Source organism: Mandrillus leucophaeus, unplaced genomic scaffold, assembly GCF_000951045.1.
Source record: "Mandrillus leucophaeus isolate KB7577 unplaced genomic scaffold, Mleu.le_1.0 Scaffold602, whole genome shotgun sequence".
In the NCBI taxonomy this organism is placed as follows: Eukaryota; Metazoa; Chordata; class Mammalia; order Primates; family Cercopithecidae; genus Mandrillus; species Mandrillus leucophaeus.
Genome location: NW_012106498.1, coordinates 1,026,704 through 1,043,823, shown reverse-complemented (window position 1 = coordinate 1,043,823; position 17,120 = coordinate 1,026,704). Strand labels below are relative to the sequence as shown.

Below are 17,120 nucleotides of genomic sequence, written 5' to 3'. Positions count from 1 at the left end.
TTCTGAAGCTGAATGTGAATAAAGCGTTTACTAAAGCGCCTTAAAAAACGGGCCGCGGGAGGGGCACAGGGCTTCCCCCTGGTGATACCTCCCTGATCCCGCACCGCGGCCCACGCGCTCTCCTCCGCGCTCCGCCCTCCGCTCCCCGCCCCACCCCCAGGTCCTTCGCTCCCCGGAGCTGAGAACCATAGCTCCGGCCCTGACCGGAAGCCCCACCCCACCGCCGGGGACGCGGACTCGGGAGTGCTCACGTTCGCAGCGCGGGCATCCCCGCTGCGCTCCGCTCCCTGCACCGGTAACGCGCGCCAACCTTGCCGCCCACCCGGGGTCGTAGCGGGCGAGATTTCCGAGCTCCGGACGCTCTTGCGGCTCTGCTCAGCCCTGACTCCAGCAGGCCCGCGTCGGTCGCCCCGCCCGTTTCTGGAACCTTTGGTTCCGGCGCTCGGACTTGGGGGAACTTGGGAGGGTGGTGGTGGGGTTTCTGATGCTTTGCGTTTTCTGCGGGGTTTGGGCAGTCAATGGAGAAACCCGGAACAGAAGTCCGTGGTGTTTTCAAGGGCAGGGAGTGGAACCTCAGGCGCCTGCGAGCCCCCTGAGGGTTTAGGCGGCCCTCCTTGGCGGGATGACTGGCGCCGGTAGGCTGGGAGAGCCCGGGGCCTGCCTCCACCCCTAGGGGTGCCGTCGGCTCCTGGGGTCCGAGTCTCCGCCCTGCCCCACCGCTTCTCACAAAACGCCTTCACCTCCATGAGGAGCGCCGCTCCTATTTTCCATAGTGTTTATTTATCCTGGTTATCGGTCAGAGTTTTTCTGACCTTCTCTACTCTGGAATAGGGTCCAGAGGAGTCGTGAGGGAAAATTATTAGAATATAAAATCCCAGGAGTCACGTAGTCCGGGTCTGCATCCCATGCTTGAAGGCCTCACAGAGCAGCCCAACAAACAGCACTTGGTTTTCTTCTTCAACCTCGCCACCTCCTATGGTTGCTGTTTCCGCCTCTGGCTTACATTGAACCCAACCATGTGTATTTCTCTTTAGCTTTGGTCCGTTGGCATGGGAATGCTGCCCCTGGAGGGCATTGGACAGAACAGGGACAGTCCTGTTGCGTGAGGGGCATGGGTCTGTGCTAATGAGGCTAGCTCCTTCCATGACCTGCTCAGAGCCCCGCGCCAGCCCCTCTGTCCTCTGTTGCTGGACAGTTGTTCCATATCCTCCTTCCCAGTGCCCCAGGTGTGATATTCCTTCCACCCAGGGAAGGGCATTCCAAAAATACTTTCTTTTGCTGTAGCTGATTGCCCTGCTTGCTCCTGCCCTCACTCCTGCGACGGGTTCTTTGGGCTTAGGCGTAGCATTTAAGTCTGGTCCTAGGAAGGCCGTCTTTCTGTTATGCCAGGGTCTTGGGCAGTTTGCGTTGGCTCTAACTCTTACTACAGAATTGCAGAAATTCCTCTCTTTATTGAGCTCACCGCTAACACCTGCCCCCCAACCCTGGTTCTGTTTTGTGAAATACTGTCTGCTTTGCTTATCCACTGCAGTTAACTTTTGGAGTTAGCCAGATTTCATCTCTTTGACATGGACTTCCACATGGGGTGACCTTGTGTCCTAGGTTGCCAGAGACAGTTCTGGCTTATACCATTGTCCCAGCATAATCACTTTCAAAAGATTCATGGTTTGTATGATCAAGCTTGTCTCTGTCTCTAAGTTAGATACAGTTATATTTGTAGGTAAGAGAGTGACATGTGGCAGCCCACATGAGACTTGCACTTGGGCTCGTAGATGTCAGAGCCACAGACTAGGAAATGAGAATTCCTCCAGGTCAGTGCTCATAGGCTTCATGTAGGTAGAGAGCGTTGGGTGGCTTTGCCCTTAGAGGGCAGGGGTTCCCCTCCCGCCCTGGCACAGAAAGTCCAAACTAATACTGAGGGCTATGTCTTGTCAAATTCATCCCCAGAGTTACTCTGGGGCTTCGAAGCCAGTGCCCCTAAATTCACTGTCATGATCCAGAGGAAGGTGTTCAGAGTTCAATCCCAGCTCCTTGACATGGCATCTGGCTCCTGGGAAAGTAACCGATGTGAAAGTGTGACCAGAGTTAGGCCTAAGGTGCCCTGGGCTTCCCCAGGAACCAGAGAACTCAGTCCATGCAGGGCCAGTTAGTTTTAAAGACTGCATGTCAGCACTTGTAACTGTCCTAGGATTAGGCTAAGAGGGAGAACACTGGTTATCCACTAGGATGACCAACCATCTTAGTTTGCCTGGGATTGAGGGGTTTCCTAGGACATGGGACTTGCAGTTTTAAGACCAGAAAACTCCTGGGCGGACTGGGATAAGTTGGTCACCCTCTTCTCAACCCTGGCTGCATGTTAGACTCTCTTGAGGAGCCTCTTATTTAGAGTCTAATTTAATTGATTCAGGTAGTTGTATTTTTTTTTTTTTTTAAACGCTCTCAAGTTGATGCCAACAGGCTACCAGAGTCGAGAACTACTAGGCTGTAGACAGTGTTTCCAATAACCATTGAAGGTGTTTGGTTTTTGAGCAGAAGTGGTTCCAGACATCCCTGACAGGGGTGTATAACTCTGTGTGTTGGCCTTTTACCTTAGCAAGAGAGATGTCAAGCTGGTAGTTGCCTACTATTGCTATTATCTGTCCCCACCCCCAGGCCGCCTTTCTCACTGGTGAGGACCAAGCTTTCTCTTTTCCAGGCATGCTCCGGTACCTTCTCCCTGAAGACAGGAGGTCAGTGGAATAGCCTCATTTTGATTGATGGAATCATGATTTACATGGTTGCAGATGAAGCTGGCATGAGACTTGAGACAGGACTGCCATCTCTAGGTCTGGGACATATGCCCCAGAGAGTGGTGGTCCAGAGGCTAACTGTGAGACTGTGTGTGCTTTGGCTTTGCCCCATGGGGTGTGGGAGCTTGGAGACCAGGTGCCTCTGGGACTGTCCTCTCTGCAGGCCTCCAGGATCATGTGGTACGTCAGCACCAGGGGCATAGCCCCACGGGTCAACTTTGAGGGGGCCCTCTTCTCTGGCTATGCACCCGACGGAGGCCTCTTTATGCCGGAAGAGCTCCCACAGTTGGACAGAGAGACCCTGTGCCAGTGGAGCACACTCTCCTATCCTGGCCTGGTGAAGGAGCTGTGCGCCCTCTTCATCGGCTCTGAGCTCATTCCGAAAGATGACTTAAATGGTGAGCGCTCCCACCTCTACTTCCACTCCTCCAGCCCCTGCCAGCTCAGTCTACAGAATTGCAAATCCATCACCAAACCACTAGGAAGTCTCTAGTCACGTTTCTCAAACTTTATTTCTTTTCCCGACTCTAGAATCCCAGAATTGAAAATATTCTGAAAGATTTCATCTTTTCTCCAGGAAGATGAATGTTGAAATTTTCTTCATTCTTTCTTTCTTTCTCCCTCCTTTCCCTCCCTCCCTCCATCCATCCATCCCTCCCTCCCTCCCTCCCTTCCTTCCTTCCTTCCTTCCTCTCTTTCTTTCAAAAAAAACCTCTTCAACACTAGGGATTTTAGAATCATCTTGAGTGACTTGAATGTTGAGGTGTTTCCTTACTGCACGTAAAGCACCCAGACCCCCAAATTGCTATTTTATGTTTTGAATGTTAATTCCAGAAGAGACTTCAAGACTGTCCCGGACCAGCTTGTCTTAAGCTATACTGTGCCTATGGATTGCCTCCAGGATCTTGTTAAAAACCAAATTCTGATTCAGTGGGTCTGGCATAGGAGTGACAATTCTGCATTTCTGTCAGATGTCCAAATAATACTAGACTACTGGTCCATGAGCCACACTTTAAACAGCAAGAACAAAAGCCATAATGTAATGGTGGTGGTTTGGGGTTGGGGAAGAGAAAGGACCACTTAAAATGCAGTCTGATGACCAGCAGTAATGGCATTGCTTGGGCATTTGTTGGAAATCTGGGACTGCTTCAGATTGACTGAACCAGCCTGCTTTTTAACAAGATCCCAGGTGCTTGGTTTGCCAGTGACAGTTTGAGAAGCTCTGCTCTAGGACTGCTCCAGTCCTGCCTTAGGGAGGGCTGTATATCAGCCATCCAAAAGCTCTGGTGTCACAGGTGTGAGATTTAGTAATGCAACAAACAAACAAAAAGCTTCCTGTCTTTAGGAAGGAGCATTAGATGGGATGTGACATTGATGTGTTATGTAGCTATTTAATTGACCCCTGATTGGAATACATGCTCACGAGACAGTCAAACAATGAAGAAGTATAAAAAATGAAAAAGTCTTCTAGCACCAATGCTGGTCTCTGAGGAAATCACTATAAGGAATCTACGAAAGTTTGGTGTATGTTTTCCCAGATTTTTTTCTAGGTTTATACAATTGTATTCAAAAATGGTATCATTTAAGATGAACATTTTTGGCCTTTTAGTAGCAGGAGTTGGAAACTTTATCTTCAGAGACTGAGAGGGAACTTGAGAAAGAGACCAGGCCCCTCATTGGCTATCCACCCCACTACCCTCACAGATCTGATCGACCGAGCCTTCAGCAGATTCCGTCACAGAGAGGTGGTCCATCTGTCCAGGTTGAGGAATGGGCTGAATGTGTTGGAGCTGTGGCATGGTGTCACATATGCATTTAAGGACCTGTCCCTGTCCTGCACAGCACAGTTCCTGCAGTACTTCCTGGAGAAGAGGGAGAAGCACGTCACTGTGGTTGTAGGTGTGTTTTGGGGGCATGAACACGGAATACCTGAGTGCTGTGACTGTAGGGTGTCCACCTATGGGATGCTGTTCACAGAGCCACTCAGGGACTATGGTACTGGTTCTTCCAGAGCAAGGTTCCTAACCTTTTCTGGTGCCATAGACCCCTTTGCCAGGCTGATGGAGGCTATGGAACTTTCTCAGAGTAACGTTTGAAGTGCACAAAATGCTTAAGATGATGTGGTTCACAAGTTCACTCATGTCCTGAATTTTATCCGTGGATCCATGGACCCTATGTGGAGTGCTAGGTTCATATCCTCCAAGTATTTGAAGTAGTTGTTGCTATATTTGACAACAGTGCTTTGGGGACCCTTTCTTTCCTTGTTCATTCCCTTTGTTCTAAAGGGGGAGGGTTATCCTTTCTTCCCGTCCAGGAACATCTGGAGACACAGGAAGTGCTGCCATTGAGAGTGTTCAAGGGGCAAAGAATGTGGACATTATCGTTCTGCTGCCCAAAGGTCACTGCACAAAGATTCAGGAGCTCCAGATGACGACGGTGCTGAAGGAGAACGTACATGTGTTTGGAGGTGTGTGCTGAGGCAGAGGCTCTAGGGACAGTGCAGCCCTGCCCTACTTGGGTTTGCTTTGGGAGATGGGCTGGAACAAAACTGCACAATTGGGTAACTGTCTTCCTTTTATCAGTCATATTTGAGGTTGGTGTATATGCCTTGGCTCAGCTCTGGGCAGGGTTCTGGCTACACAGTAAACTATTGGAGGTGACAGATGCATAAACTGATACCAACAGTACAGCACACTAAGTACGGATTGAAAACCGTATCCCAAAAAATGCCACCTCCATGCATGTCCAACCTGCCAGTGTCATGTATGTCAGCAGCCATGCAGAGTCACAACCTGAGCCAAATGACTTGGGTTTTGTTCCAAGACTCTGAAGTTTAGAGGACACCAACATGTTAAGTAATGATTTTAAGAGAATGTGTTGCCAGGTGCGGTGACTCACGCCTGTAATTCCAGCACTTTGAGAAGTCAAGGTGGGTGGATCGCTTCGGCCCAGGAGTTTGAGACCAGCCTGGGCAACATGGCAAAACCTTGCCTCTATAAAAAATACAAAAATTAGCCGGGCTTGACGGTGTGCACCTATAGTCCCAGCTACTCCAAAGGCTGAGATGGGAGGATCGCTTAAGCCCAGAAGGCTGCAGTGACTCAGGATCACGCCATAGCATTGCAGCCTGGGCAACAGAGTGAGACCCTGTCAAAAAAAAAAAGAGAATGTGTCATTATATGTTGACGGTTCCTGCTGTTCTTTATGGGAACAACTAAGCCATGCACTAGGTATCCGGTCTAAATATTTAAAATAGGGATCAGTGGTACCCACCACTGGTTATACTCCTACCTGAGTCACATCATGAGAATCACAGCATTTTGTGCTTGGAGAAAGGCAAAAGCCATCTTTCTTAATATCAGGCCATCTATTCCTAATGGATTTAATCATTATAGGGATTGGGAGTGGAGAAAGATGGGGTGAGTGTGGGTGGAGCTGTACATTTTTATTTTTACCTCTCACACCCTGCTGGACCCCAGGTAGCTGTAAGGTGGGGACTTGGATTAAGTTTTGGCCTGGGTGGGCTGTGGCCTCGGGCATGCTTTCCAGGAGGCCTAGCTTAGTTTGGTCACTCACGTGACAGAACAGCAAGTGTGATGGCAGAGAATGTTCCTTCTACAACTGTCCTGGCTTCTTATGATCATCCTGTAGAGGTTATTTTTGTATAACATCAGCTGTGACAAGGAGCAAAAGCACAGTGAAAGCAAGCTTATCCAAAGGAATAGCATAATATCCTTTGTCAGTTTGTTCAAGAGCAAGCAAACTGCCCCTCTGCTCTGTTCTTTAGCAAGTACATACACTTGCCAGTGAAAAGTCCATGCTAATGCAGGTGTTGACGTCGTCTTACACATTTGCCTTGCTAATTGCTCATATTTGGCTGCATTTTCCCGCAGTTGTTGCAAGACTTCAATGCACAAGATTCAGGCTCCTGAGGGTCCTTGTTATACCCCAAACACCAAAATTGCTAGTTATGGATCTAGGACTGTTTTTTCCTAGAATCAAAGCAGAGAATAGCATTTTGTGCCTCTGTCCTGCCTCCTCCTCCCTTTTTTTCTTTTTTGTATGCAGACCTAAGGGTGTGACTGAAAGCTCCATTCCTGACTTGTGGATTGGAGAACAGTGCTCGAGTGTAAAGTAATGGTGGGAGTATGGAATCTGATGAATGTAATAAGTCATTAAATCTGGACCTGAAGGGAGTGTTTTGTTGTGTACATGTTGAAGAAAATCAGAAACTAAGGCAGCAGGCTTCACAGAAATCAGTTTTGTTTATAAATGGCACTATTCAGATGCTTTCTTTCCTTTCTAGAGCTTTCTGGTTTGGTTTTAAGGAGGATGTGTGTTAGTTCAGGATGTAACAGCAAATATGTATTTTTCCGTAGACTGGTAAGCTTAGCAAGTAGGGATGGACCACTTAGATTATTGCGTGTGGACAGTTGGTTTATAAACTCATTAATTTCCATGTACGTTGTATACTTGGTTCTTCTTAAGCACAGAATAATCAGCAGGTGCTAGGTATTTATTAATTATATTATTTGGGATGCTTCTGGCTAGAAGTAGCAAAAAATTCAACTCAGACCAGCTTAAACAAGAATATTTTCCAGCTTCCATAACTGGAAGGCCAGAGGTGGAGTGGGCTCCCAGTTGCTTCATTCAGTGACTCACACTGCTCTCAGAAACTCAGGTCCTTCCCATTCTCTGCTCTGCCGTCCTCAGTCCTAAGGCTCTTGTGGTCATATGGTGTTTCCTTGAGGTAACCAGGTCTCTCCTTTCCTGTTGCTCTTCTTTAAAAGCAGTGAATCTTTTCTTAGAACCCAGCAAACACGTCTTTGTGGTTCACTGACCTGAATTTATTCACATGCTCATTGTGGAGCCAACCCTGACCCCATGAGAATACCAGGCACTGATTGGCTTGGTCCTGGCAAAGGAATGGAATCACCATGACGGGCCCTGGCCATTCTGGATACACACGGGGATCTAGAGTCAGTCCCCCAGCTCCATTGCTGCTACACAGTGTCGAAGGGCAGAATGATTAGCACCTTTAATGCCTTCTCTGGCACATTTCCCAGTAAAGTTCACCCCTCTCCCTTCCAAGTGTAGATTCAATGGAGACATACTCGGGTGTCAGATAAGAAATCAATATTGGCTTGATTGCTTATTGAGCTAGATGGGGGATATAACTTGTATTAGTGGACAATTCACCATAAATTTATCCAGTAATTCACTCATAAATTACGCTGATGTACACACCCAGCTTCATGGAGGGGAAGTTCTGTCCATGTAATCTTACCTGCCATATAGGAGCAGAGAGCAGAACGCCTATCCTGTGACCTAATGAGGGCAGAGGGCAGACCACGGGGGAATGTTGGCTGTTTCCACCCTGGGCCCTGGTAGAGGACTGTGGAGGAAAGGCTATGACTCTCATCATTTTCCAGTCAGCCACACAGTTCCTCGTCTGCGGAAGAGTGGGGGAAGTAGGCAGGGATTACAAAGAGAAATTTTCCCAGGATCCCAGAAGGTTGACATTTGCTATCTTATTTTAGATAATGGTAGAAACATTGGAACTGGTTCTGGCTCCCCTTTCTGTTCTAAGCTAGGGCAGATATTTAGGAACACAAGCATCTGAGGCATGGTTTCTGTCCTTGAGGAGCTTAATATTGAGTCTAGAAAGTGAGGTCAAGCTACGTGAAAGTAAAGAAATCTAGGCTACGTGAAGGTCCCAGGAGGATGGGCTCAGCCTGGGAGGGCTGTTGCAGGCGGGTGCTGACCTCCTGGGGGTTCTACATGCTCCTGACGGCTGCCCTCTCCTCTCGCCCCGACAGTGGAGGGAAACAGCGATGAGCTCGATGAGCCGATCAAGACTGTGTTTGCCGACGTGGCTTTTGTCAAGAAGCACAATCTGATGAGCCTGAATTCGATCAACTGGTCCCGGGTCCTGGTGCAGATGGCCCACCACTTCTTTGCTTACTTCCAGTGTACGCCATCCTTGGACACGCATCCCCTACCCCTGGTGGAGGTGGTTGTGCCAACAGGGGCTGCCGGTAACCTTGCAGGTAAGGAGCCCCCGGGGCACAAATGGGCTTTCTAGAAAAATACCTGCGGCCCCAGTCCTTCTAGCTGCCTTTTGGCTGCAACTGTGAGGAGAAAGAAGGTGGAGTCCCAGTTCTGAAGGTGATGGGAAACCCCACAGAAGAAGCTTCCAGAAGATTTCCCCTGTCATTGCCTGGGGCAGCATCCTGGGCTCCTGCTGCCAGCAGCAGAGGGTGATGGCTTAACCCTGCATGCTCCTGCAGCCTCACCTGATGTGCTCGCCGGCTCAGCAGAGTGTGGAGAGGCAAGGTCAAGGGTCAGCCGCTGTGCCTGGCTGGCAGTGCCGTCAATCAGAAATGTGGACTTTGCTCTCAACCCTGGCCAGCTACCCAATGTGAGGGCAAGCGGCTTGACTGGCACGTGTGTTCCCCTTCCTGGATGCACTACCCTGACCCCATGTGATGTGGAAAGAGTTCTGGACTTGGGGTTCTGGCCCCAGTTCTGTCCTTTACTAGCTGAGAGGCTGTGGAGCAGTCCTTTAGACTCAATCTTTGAGCTATAAAATGAGATTGTATCACTCATCATATCTCCCAGGACTGCCTCAATGAACGAATAAGATTCCTGTGTACATGCAGACTTTGTAAGGGCAAAGTGCTGTACAGCTGTGTAGCATTAAAATCATTTTATCTAATCACTAATATTTATCAAGCACTTAGTATGCAACTGGCACTGTTCTAAATGCTTTTCACATATGAACTCATTTATCCACCTGTGGAGAAGACACTTTCCATTTTATAATGAGGAAACAAAGGCACAGAGAAAGGAGTCATGCCCTGGTTACACAGCTGGGCCAGGAGTGCGACCCAGGCAGTCTGGCTGCAGAGCTGGCGAGGCGAGGGGAATTACTCTTCCTGATAGTTCCAGCAATGGCATTGGTTCTGATGAGCACCAAGGATGGTCTAGCTGAGAGCACAGTGGTTAGGAAGCCACTGGGGGAGGTGTGCAGATGTGGCCCAGGTGTTGGTTGCGTGGGGCTTCCTGACTTCTGCCACTGAAAGAAGGGTGGAGAGAACAGCGGGCTGGCAGGCAAGGAGGGAATGGCCTCTTTGCCGCTCATGGGGTAAAGCCCACCATGCTCCCCATTCCCATCACCCTCCAGTTAGTGATGCACCTAATTGTGCAGCCAGTGGCCCTCTGCAGCCCAGAGCCTACCACAGTGCCCGATACAAAATAAACACGTGATCAACATTTCCTGAGGGCGTTCCTATCCATCTTTGCTCTGTCAGGAACCAACTCTTTGGCTTTAAGACCCTGGACCTTCCTGAGCCTCCATTTCTCCCCTGTCAGGCAAGGATATCATGATGTTCTCATGAGGACCAGGTGAAATAAGAAAGAGAAAGTTGAGATCAGTAGTTCAAGACCAGCCTGGCCAACATGGTGAAACCCCATCTCTACTAAAAATACAAAAATTAGCCAAGTGTGGTGGCGCACGCCTGTAATCCCGGTCACTTGGGAGGCGGAGGCAGGAGAACCGTTTGAACCTGGGAGGTGGAGGTTGCAGTGAGCTGAAATTGTGCCACTGCACTCCAGCCTGGGCAACAGAGAGAGACTCAGTCTCAAAAAAAAAGAATGAGAAAGCGTTTTGCCAGGTTAACAGTGATGTTGGGTGGTGTGGTTGTCCCTAACTCCCCTTAGCTACTCACCAGAGATAAACTGCTCATGAAAGCACCATATGTAAAACCTTCCTAAACGATGTCACATGTTCGGGCTGTACACCTCTTAGGGGGAGGAATTCCTTGCTTGTTCCATGCAAACAAGAACTGCTGTTGGGGTGGACTGAGGATGCTGTTCTGGCCTCCCCTGGTGCCTGTGCAGGGAGAGTAGTCTGGGAGGCTGAGTTGAGGGAGGGCATGTGCTCAGGACTTAGACATATTTTGAATCCTGACTCTGACACTTAGGCTTTGGACAGGTCACTTTGACCTCTTGGAACTTTCATTTCCTCTTCCAAAAATTGGTGTTTTACAGTAGTCAGCCATCTATGAAATACTTTGGCCCCTTGCAGGGACTGAGACATAGAACAGCCTCAGGGCATGGTGATGTGCTCCTAGTCATCCTCACGCTCGCTCTCCCTGTGTGTGTGTGTCTGAAACAGGGTTATTGCTAAATGATTCACATACCATTCACACATTTTAAGTGTACGATTCAGTGGTTTTTAGTATAATATATTCACAGACTTATGCAACTATCACCATAACCAATTTTGGAATGTTTATGTCACCCTAAAAAGAAACCCTGTACCCATTAGCAGTCACTCCTCACTTTTCCTTAGACCACCTCCTTCACCAGCCCTTGGCAGCCATGAATTTATTTTGTTTCTCTATATAGATTTTCCTATTCTAGACATTTTCTATAAAAGGAATCATACAGTGTGTGCTCTTTTGTGCCTGGCTTCTTTCCCCTAGCATAATGTTTTCAAGGTTCATCCGTGTTGTATCATGTATCAGTACTTTTTCAATTGTATGTATATACCATACAGTGGTATATTTTGTTTATGAGTTTATCAGCTGATAGATATTTGGATTGTTTTAACACAGCTATTATGAATAATGCTGCAGTGAACGTTTGTGTATGTTTTCATGTGACCATATATTTTATTTCTTTCGGATATATAACTAGGAGTGGAATTCCTGTTATATAATAACTCTATGTTTAATATTTTAAGGAACTGACAGACTTCAGTTTTCCAAAGTGGCTGCACCATTTTGTGTCACCACCAGCAGTGTAGGAATTTTCCAATTTCTCCACATCCTCACCAACACTTTTTATTATCTGTCTTTTTGATTCTAGCATCCTAGAGGGTGTGAAGTAATAGCTCATGGTTTTTGTTTATATTTCCTTCATGACTAATGATGTTGAACATCTTTTCCTGTGCTCATTGGCCATCTGTATGTCTTCTTTGAAGGAATGCCTGTTCTTTTGCCCATTTTATTATTATTATTATACTTTAAGTTCTAGGGTACATGTGCACAATGTGCAGGTTTGTTACATATGTATACATGTGCCATGTTGGTGTGCTGCACCCATTAACTCGTCATTTACATTAGGTATATCTCCTAATGCTATCCCTCCCCCTTCCCCCTTCCCCACAATAGGCCCCGGTGTGTGATGTTCCCCTTTCTGTGTCCAAGTGATCTCATTGTTCAGCTCCCACCTATGAGTGAGAACAAGCAGTGTTTGGTTTTCTGTTCTTGCGATAGTTTGCTGAGAATGATGGTTTCCAGCTGCATCCATGTCCCTACAAAGGACATGAACTCATCCTTTTTTACGGCCGCATAGTATTCCATGGTGTATATGTGCCACATTTTCTTAATCCAGTCTGGCACTGATGGACATTTGCTTTTGCCCATTTTTTAATTCGGTTATTTGTATTTTTATTGTTGAATTGCAACAGTTCTTTGTATATTCTGGATACAATCCCTTATCAGATACATGAATTGCATTTTTTCCCCGTTCTGTGAGTTGCCTTTTCATTTTCTTGATGGTGTCCTTTTTAAAGCAGAAAAGCTTCAAAAAGCACAAAAGTTTCTTAACTTTGATGAAGCCCAATTTACTTTTTTCTTTTGTTTCTAAAAAGCCATTGTTCTCTTCCTCTCTTGTCTTAAGCTGGGTACATTGCTCAGAAGATAGGCCTGCCCATCCGTCTGGTCGTGGCAGTGAACCGCAATGACATCATCCACAGGACTGTCCAGCAGGGAGACTTCTCTCTGTCTGAGGCTGTTAAATCAACCTTGGCATCAGCTATGGACATTCAGGTAGGCCTGGGGCAGGTGTGCAGATCTGGCCCAGGTGTTGGTTGGGTGGGACTGGATGGGGCTGAGATCAGTGTGGACCTGAAAGTGACTTTCTGCCCAGGTGCCCTACAACATGGAGAGGGTATTCTGGCTACTCTCTGGCTGTGACAGCCAGGTGACAGGAGCCCTCATGGAGCAGTTTGAAAGGACCCAAAGTGTGAATCTGCCCAAGGAACTGCACAGCAAGGTCAGTCACTGCCCACACACCACAGAGAAAGGAAAGGGTACAGCCACATAGCAGACTTGGGGTTTGGAAGTCTAGTCAAGGGAAGAGGACACCTGTTTCTTGAGTACCTGCTATGAGCCCGTCACTTTTACTGCCGCTTTACGTGGAACAATTTATTGAATGAGGAGAGGTAATAGAGAACATGGTTTAGAGTCGAATGGGCTCAATCCCAAGTGAGCGCTGAGACGCCGCGCCAGTTTCCTAAACTCTGTGCCTCAGTTCCTTCATCTATAAAATGGCGATAGTAAGAATGCCTACTTCATAGAGTTGTTGTGAGATTTAAGTCAAATGATATATGTGAAGCACTTTGCATACTTCCTGGTAATATATGGCTTGATATATTAACTTATTTTTACTTATTATTGTTGTTAATTTCCAATAGTACTGTCAACTGGAAGCCATTTTGCCCATCCAGTATGAACAGAGACCATTGTTTCCGTTGAGCTCTTCCTTTCTTCCTTTTCCTTCCTCTCTCTTTCCTCCCTCCCTCTCCTTCGTCCCTCTCTCACCTTCCTCCCTCCCTCTCTCCTCCCTCCTTTCCTTCTTTCTTTCTTTTTTCTTTCCCTCCCTCCTTCCCTTTCTCTGTCTTATTTTTCTTGGAAAAGGAGAAATTTTATTCCCTTGGAATGGTAGGAATCTAATTGGGAAGGATTGTTTTTATTTTAATGCAACCTGGTGATGGTACTTATTCTGTGTTTAAAAAAAAAAAAAAAAAAGGATTTCTGAAGCTGCCTTTAATTTTCTCTACCACATTCCCACTGAGTGGCCATCCAGACTGTGCATACCTCCAGTGACCAGACCCTCACTACCTCACACCAGCTCTCACCATTACAAAAGTCTTTACGTTGAGCTAGAATCTGCTCCTTCTAGCTTACACAGTCTGATTCTACATCTGAGTGTTTCCAGTATTTAGAGAATCCTCATTTACCAGGTTAGTCTTCCCACTTCCTTTAGTGGTCCCTTGCATGACATAATTTTGCATGGTCAATATCCACCTTAAAGTGTTGTTTTCCAAGTCGGATGCAGTTCTCTAGGCTGAGCCATACCAATGCAGACTGGAGTGGAATTTCAGCCTTCTGGAATCTGTACTTCTTTTGATGTACCCAAAGATCAATTTATTTGGTTAATGGTTTGACATTCACATTCCTTCTCCTCATATAAATGAGGTGCTCCATGAAGACAGGCACCATACCCCCCACTCTTTCATTCTCTCTCTGGCTATACACAGAGGAGACACTTCACTTGCTGCAACGGCATTCATATTATATATCTACTATGAGCCAGGAACTGTACTGGGTGCTAGAAACACAAAGACAAGTAAAATACATTCATTGCCGCCTGGGAACCCTCATTCACAGCAGGTAGCTGTAGGAAAATCTGGAGGCTGAGGCAGGTGGATCGTTTGAGGTGAGGAGTTTGAGACCAGCCTTGCCAGCATGGTGAAACTCCATCTCTACTAAAAAAAACCAAAAATTAGCTGGGCATGGTGGCACATGCCTGTAAATCCCAGCTACTTGGGAGGCTGAGACAGGAGAACTGCTTGAACTCGGGAGGTGGAGGTTGCGGTGAGCCAAGATCACGTCACAGTACTCCAGCCTGGGTAGACAGAGACTCTGTCTCAAAAAAAGAAAAGAAAAAGAGAAAATCTGTGATACTCTATGATCCCTATTGCAGTCAAGTATATGCAGGGTGTTTGGTGTATTATAAGCATGCAATACATTTTCAGAAGATGATCAAATAAACCAAACACACTGAGGGAGCACAGACAAGGCAGTCTTCCTCTGTCCGAAGGAAGTGGGGAGGGCTTCCTGGAGGAGGTGCTCCATGAGCTGAATAGCAACTGATAGGAAGGAGGTGTGCCAGCAACCAAGCTGCCTGGAGCCTTCTGGCTGTGGCAAGTTGTTGAACAAATCTTGATTTGTTGATTTGCTGATTAGGAGCCAAATCCCAACTAAATGGATTGACATAAAACTCAAATGTATCCTTCCTCCAAGTTGAGTGAGTCAGCTCAAAACTGGGAGGCCGGATTTTTACTGTGAGCCACGTCTGAGCCATTCGGTCTGAATGTCCCATTGGATCCCTGGGGTTTGTGTGGATCTGTGGTGGAGAGTGGGGTTTTGTCATCTTTCCCTGCTTTCCCAACATACCTCATCTTTCTGACCTGGGACCCTTCAGCTTTCAGAGGTGGTGACATCCGCGTCAGTGTCTGATGAAGCCATCACCCAGACCATGGGCCGCTGCTGGGATGAGAACCAGTACTTGCTGTGCCCCCACTCGGCGGTGGCCGTGAACTACCATTACCAGCAGATGGACAGGCAGCAGCCCAGGTACAGGCCGTGGGGGCTTGGGCCACTGAGGGACCATTTGAATTTCAGGGGCCCTCTTCTTCTCCAAGCGGTGGGAGAGACAGGACTACGAACAAATGGCTGTAATGGAGTGTGATGGGTGCTGTGTGGAACTGTGCCCTGGAAACTGTGGGCCCAGAAGAGGGAACGTGACAGGTATCCCAAGGACAGTCAGGGGCAGAGGAGGTGGCTGAGCTGGCCTCCAACCAGGAAGAGCAGTTCGCCAGGTAGCATCATTGTAGCGATAAGTTTGAGGTACCAATTGTCTGTCTGTGTCTCTGTCTTCCATACCCCACCCTATCCCTAAACTTCCCCTGTTTCTTCTCCTTCCTCCTCCACCTTCTCCTTTCCCATCCCTCTATTCTCTCACTGTCCTCCTGCTGCCACCTGCCCCCATCCCCAGCAGCACTCCCCGGTGCTGCCTTGCCCCTGCCTCTGCAGCCAAGTTCCCGGAAGCTGTCCTGGCTGCTGGCCTGACCCCTGAGACTCCTGCAGAGATCGTAGCCCTGGAGCATAAGGAGACACGCTGCACCCCGATGCGGAGAGGTGACAACTGGACCCTGATGCTTCAGGACACCATTGAGGACCTTAGCCGACGGTGGAGGGGTCATGCCCTCAACACCTCCCAGTAGCCTGGCTGGAGGTGGCTTGCTTTAGGCTTCAGATCCCAGGGAGGTGCACCCTCTGAGCTTCCTTGCGACCCTCCCCATTAAGCACAGGTTAGGAGGTTCCCAGGAGGCTGCTCAGCTGGGTCTGGAGCCAGCTGGCTTTGCTCCGTTCCCTGGCTACTCTGTGCCTGGTCACCAGGGAGGCTGAGTGAGGGGCTGTGAACAGTTGCCAGAAGCCCCCCCTCCCTCCCTGGCCCACGCGGCAGTGTCTGAGCTGTAGTGAAAGTTTCAGGGCCTGCAGGAGAAGAGCCTTGGGCACAGGATTGACCATGGCTCCAGGGATTTAGGACCCCAGACCTGTGAAGGTGGGGGCAGCTCACCACCTTCATGCAGCCTTTATATGTTCTCTGAGCCTTAGCTGATTTGGCCCCCAAAACACATCCAAAGGTTCTAGCCCGCCTTGTCAGAGACTTCCACCCTGCTCACATGTTGGCAATTGCTGGAATAAAATGCTTGTTCTGTGTGATGGAGACGGCACATCCTGTGGGCAGGTCCCTTCCTAGAAGGGCTGCAGGACCGTGGGCAGTCCTGGGGGCCGCTGAGTGGTGGGCTGAGGTGTGTGCGGCATCCCGCTACTGCCCTGCATTGGCCCAGGCTTGAGGCGCCATGGCTCTGGTGGTGCTGGCATCCATAGAGGTTGAGGTGGGGCTCACCAGATGGAGACCCTGTGGGAAAGCATTGGCATCAATGTGCAAACCGAGTCAAGGCCCTGTTGCTCATACATCACTTGGGATTGAGCCCATTTGACTCAGGTTGCAATCCGTTTCATCAGGTTCCAGTCCTATGTGGGTTGAGGAGAGTTTTAGACAAATACATGAACGGCAACAGAAGCCCCATGCCTTGGACGCTGGGGGCCCCTAGGAGGGGAGGGGAGGCAGACGTTGGATGGAGCAATATTTTGCCACTAGAGGACGCTGTTGCCGCCACCCTGGGGGCTGCTGTGAAATGACCTAGTAGGCATCTGTCCTCCAGAGCCCCTTTCCCCTGCCTGCCTGAGGTCTGAAGGCGCTGCTCACCAGGTGCGGTCCCTGCCTGGCATTCCCCATCAGAACATCGCAGCCCCGTATCGCCGTGGGACTAAAGGGAAAGGCCTGTAGTGCCCTCTGCTGGAAGACTGGAGATTGGGGCACCGCAGTCAGTACCCAAAGGGGAGGACAGGGATGCTGGACCCCAGGAAGACAGAAGGAGTGTTCTTAAAGGAGTGACAGTGACTC

General features: G+C 48.6%; 1 protein-coding gene across 3 annotated transcripts; it reads left to right on the top strand.

Moving 5' to 3' along the window:
- Positions 1-330: 330 nt before the first annotated feature.
- Positions 331-16,372, top strand: THNSL2 (threonine synthase-like 2 (S. cerevisiae)). 3 transcript variants are annotated; one of them, XM_011999828.1, is made up of 10 exons: positions 331-400; positions 2,653-2,729; positions 2,953-3,187; positions 4,494-4,688; positions 5,104-5,256; positions 8,609-8,839; positions 12,480-12,628; positions 12,729-12,854; positions 15,069-15,220; positions 15,645-16,372. In XM_011999828.1, exons 3-10 carry the CDS (start codon positions 2,965-2,967, stop codon positions 15,868-15,870), a joined length of 1,455 nt encoding a protein of 484 aa, XP_011855218.1. In that variant the 5' UTR covers positions 331-400; positions 2,653-2,729; positions 2,953-2,964; the 3' UTR covers positions 15,871-16,372. The 3 variants fall into 3 exon arrangements, with proteins under 3 accessions (XP_011855218.1, XP_011855217.1, XP_011855219.1); XM_011999827.1 differs by lacking the exon at positions 331-400 and having other exon boundaries at positions 1,023-3,187; XM_011999829.1 differs by lacking the exons at positions 331-400; positions 15,069-15,220; positions 15,645-16,372 and adding an exon at positions 15,289-15,432 and having other exon boundaries at positions 2,283-3,187.
- The last annotated feature ends 748 nt before the right edge of the window (positions 16,373-17,120 follow it).

Excerpts from the sequence above, each read along its gene's own strand:
- THNSL2 (XM_011999828.1), top strand. The coding sequence starts at position 2,965 with ATGTGGTACGTCAGCACCAGGGGCATAGCCCCACGGGTCAACTTTGAG. Across the intron at positions 5,257-8,608 it reads GAACGTACATGTGTTTGGAG|TGGAGGGAAACAGCGATGAG; the intron begins GTGTGTGCTGAG and ends TCGCCCCGACAG. Across the intron at positions 12,855-15,068 it reads CCAAGGAACTGCACAGCAAG|CTTTCAGAGGTGGTGACATC; the intron begins GTCAGTCACTGC and ends GGGACCCTTCAG.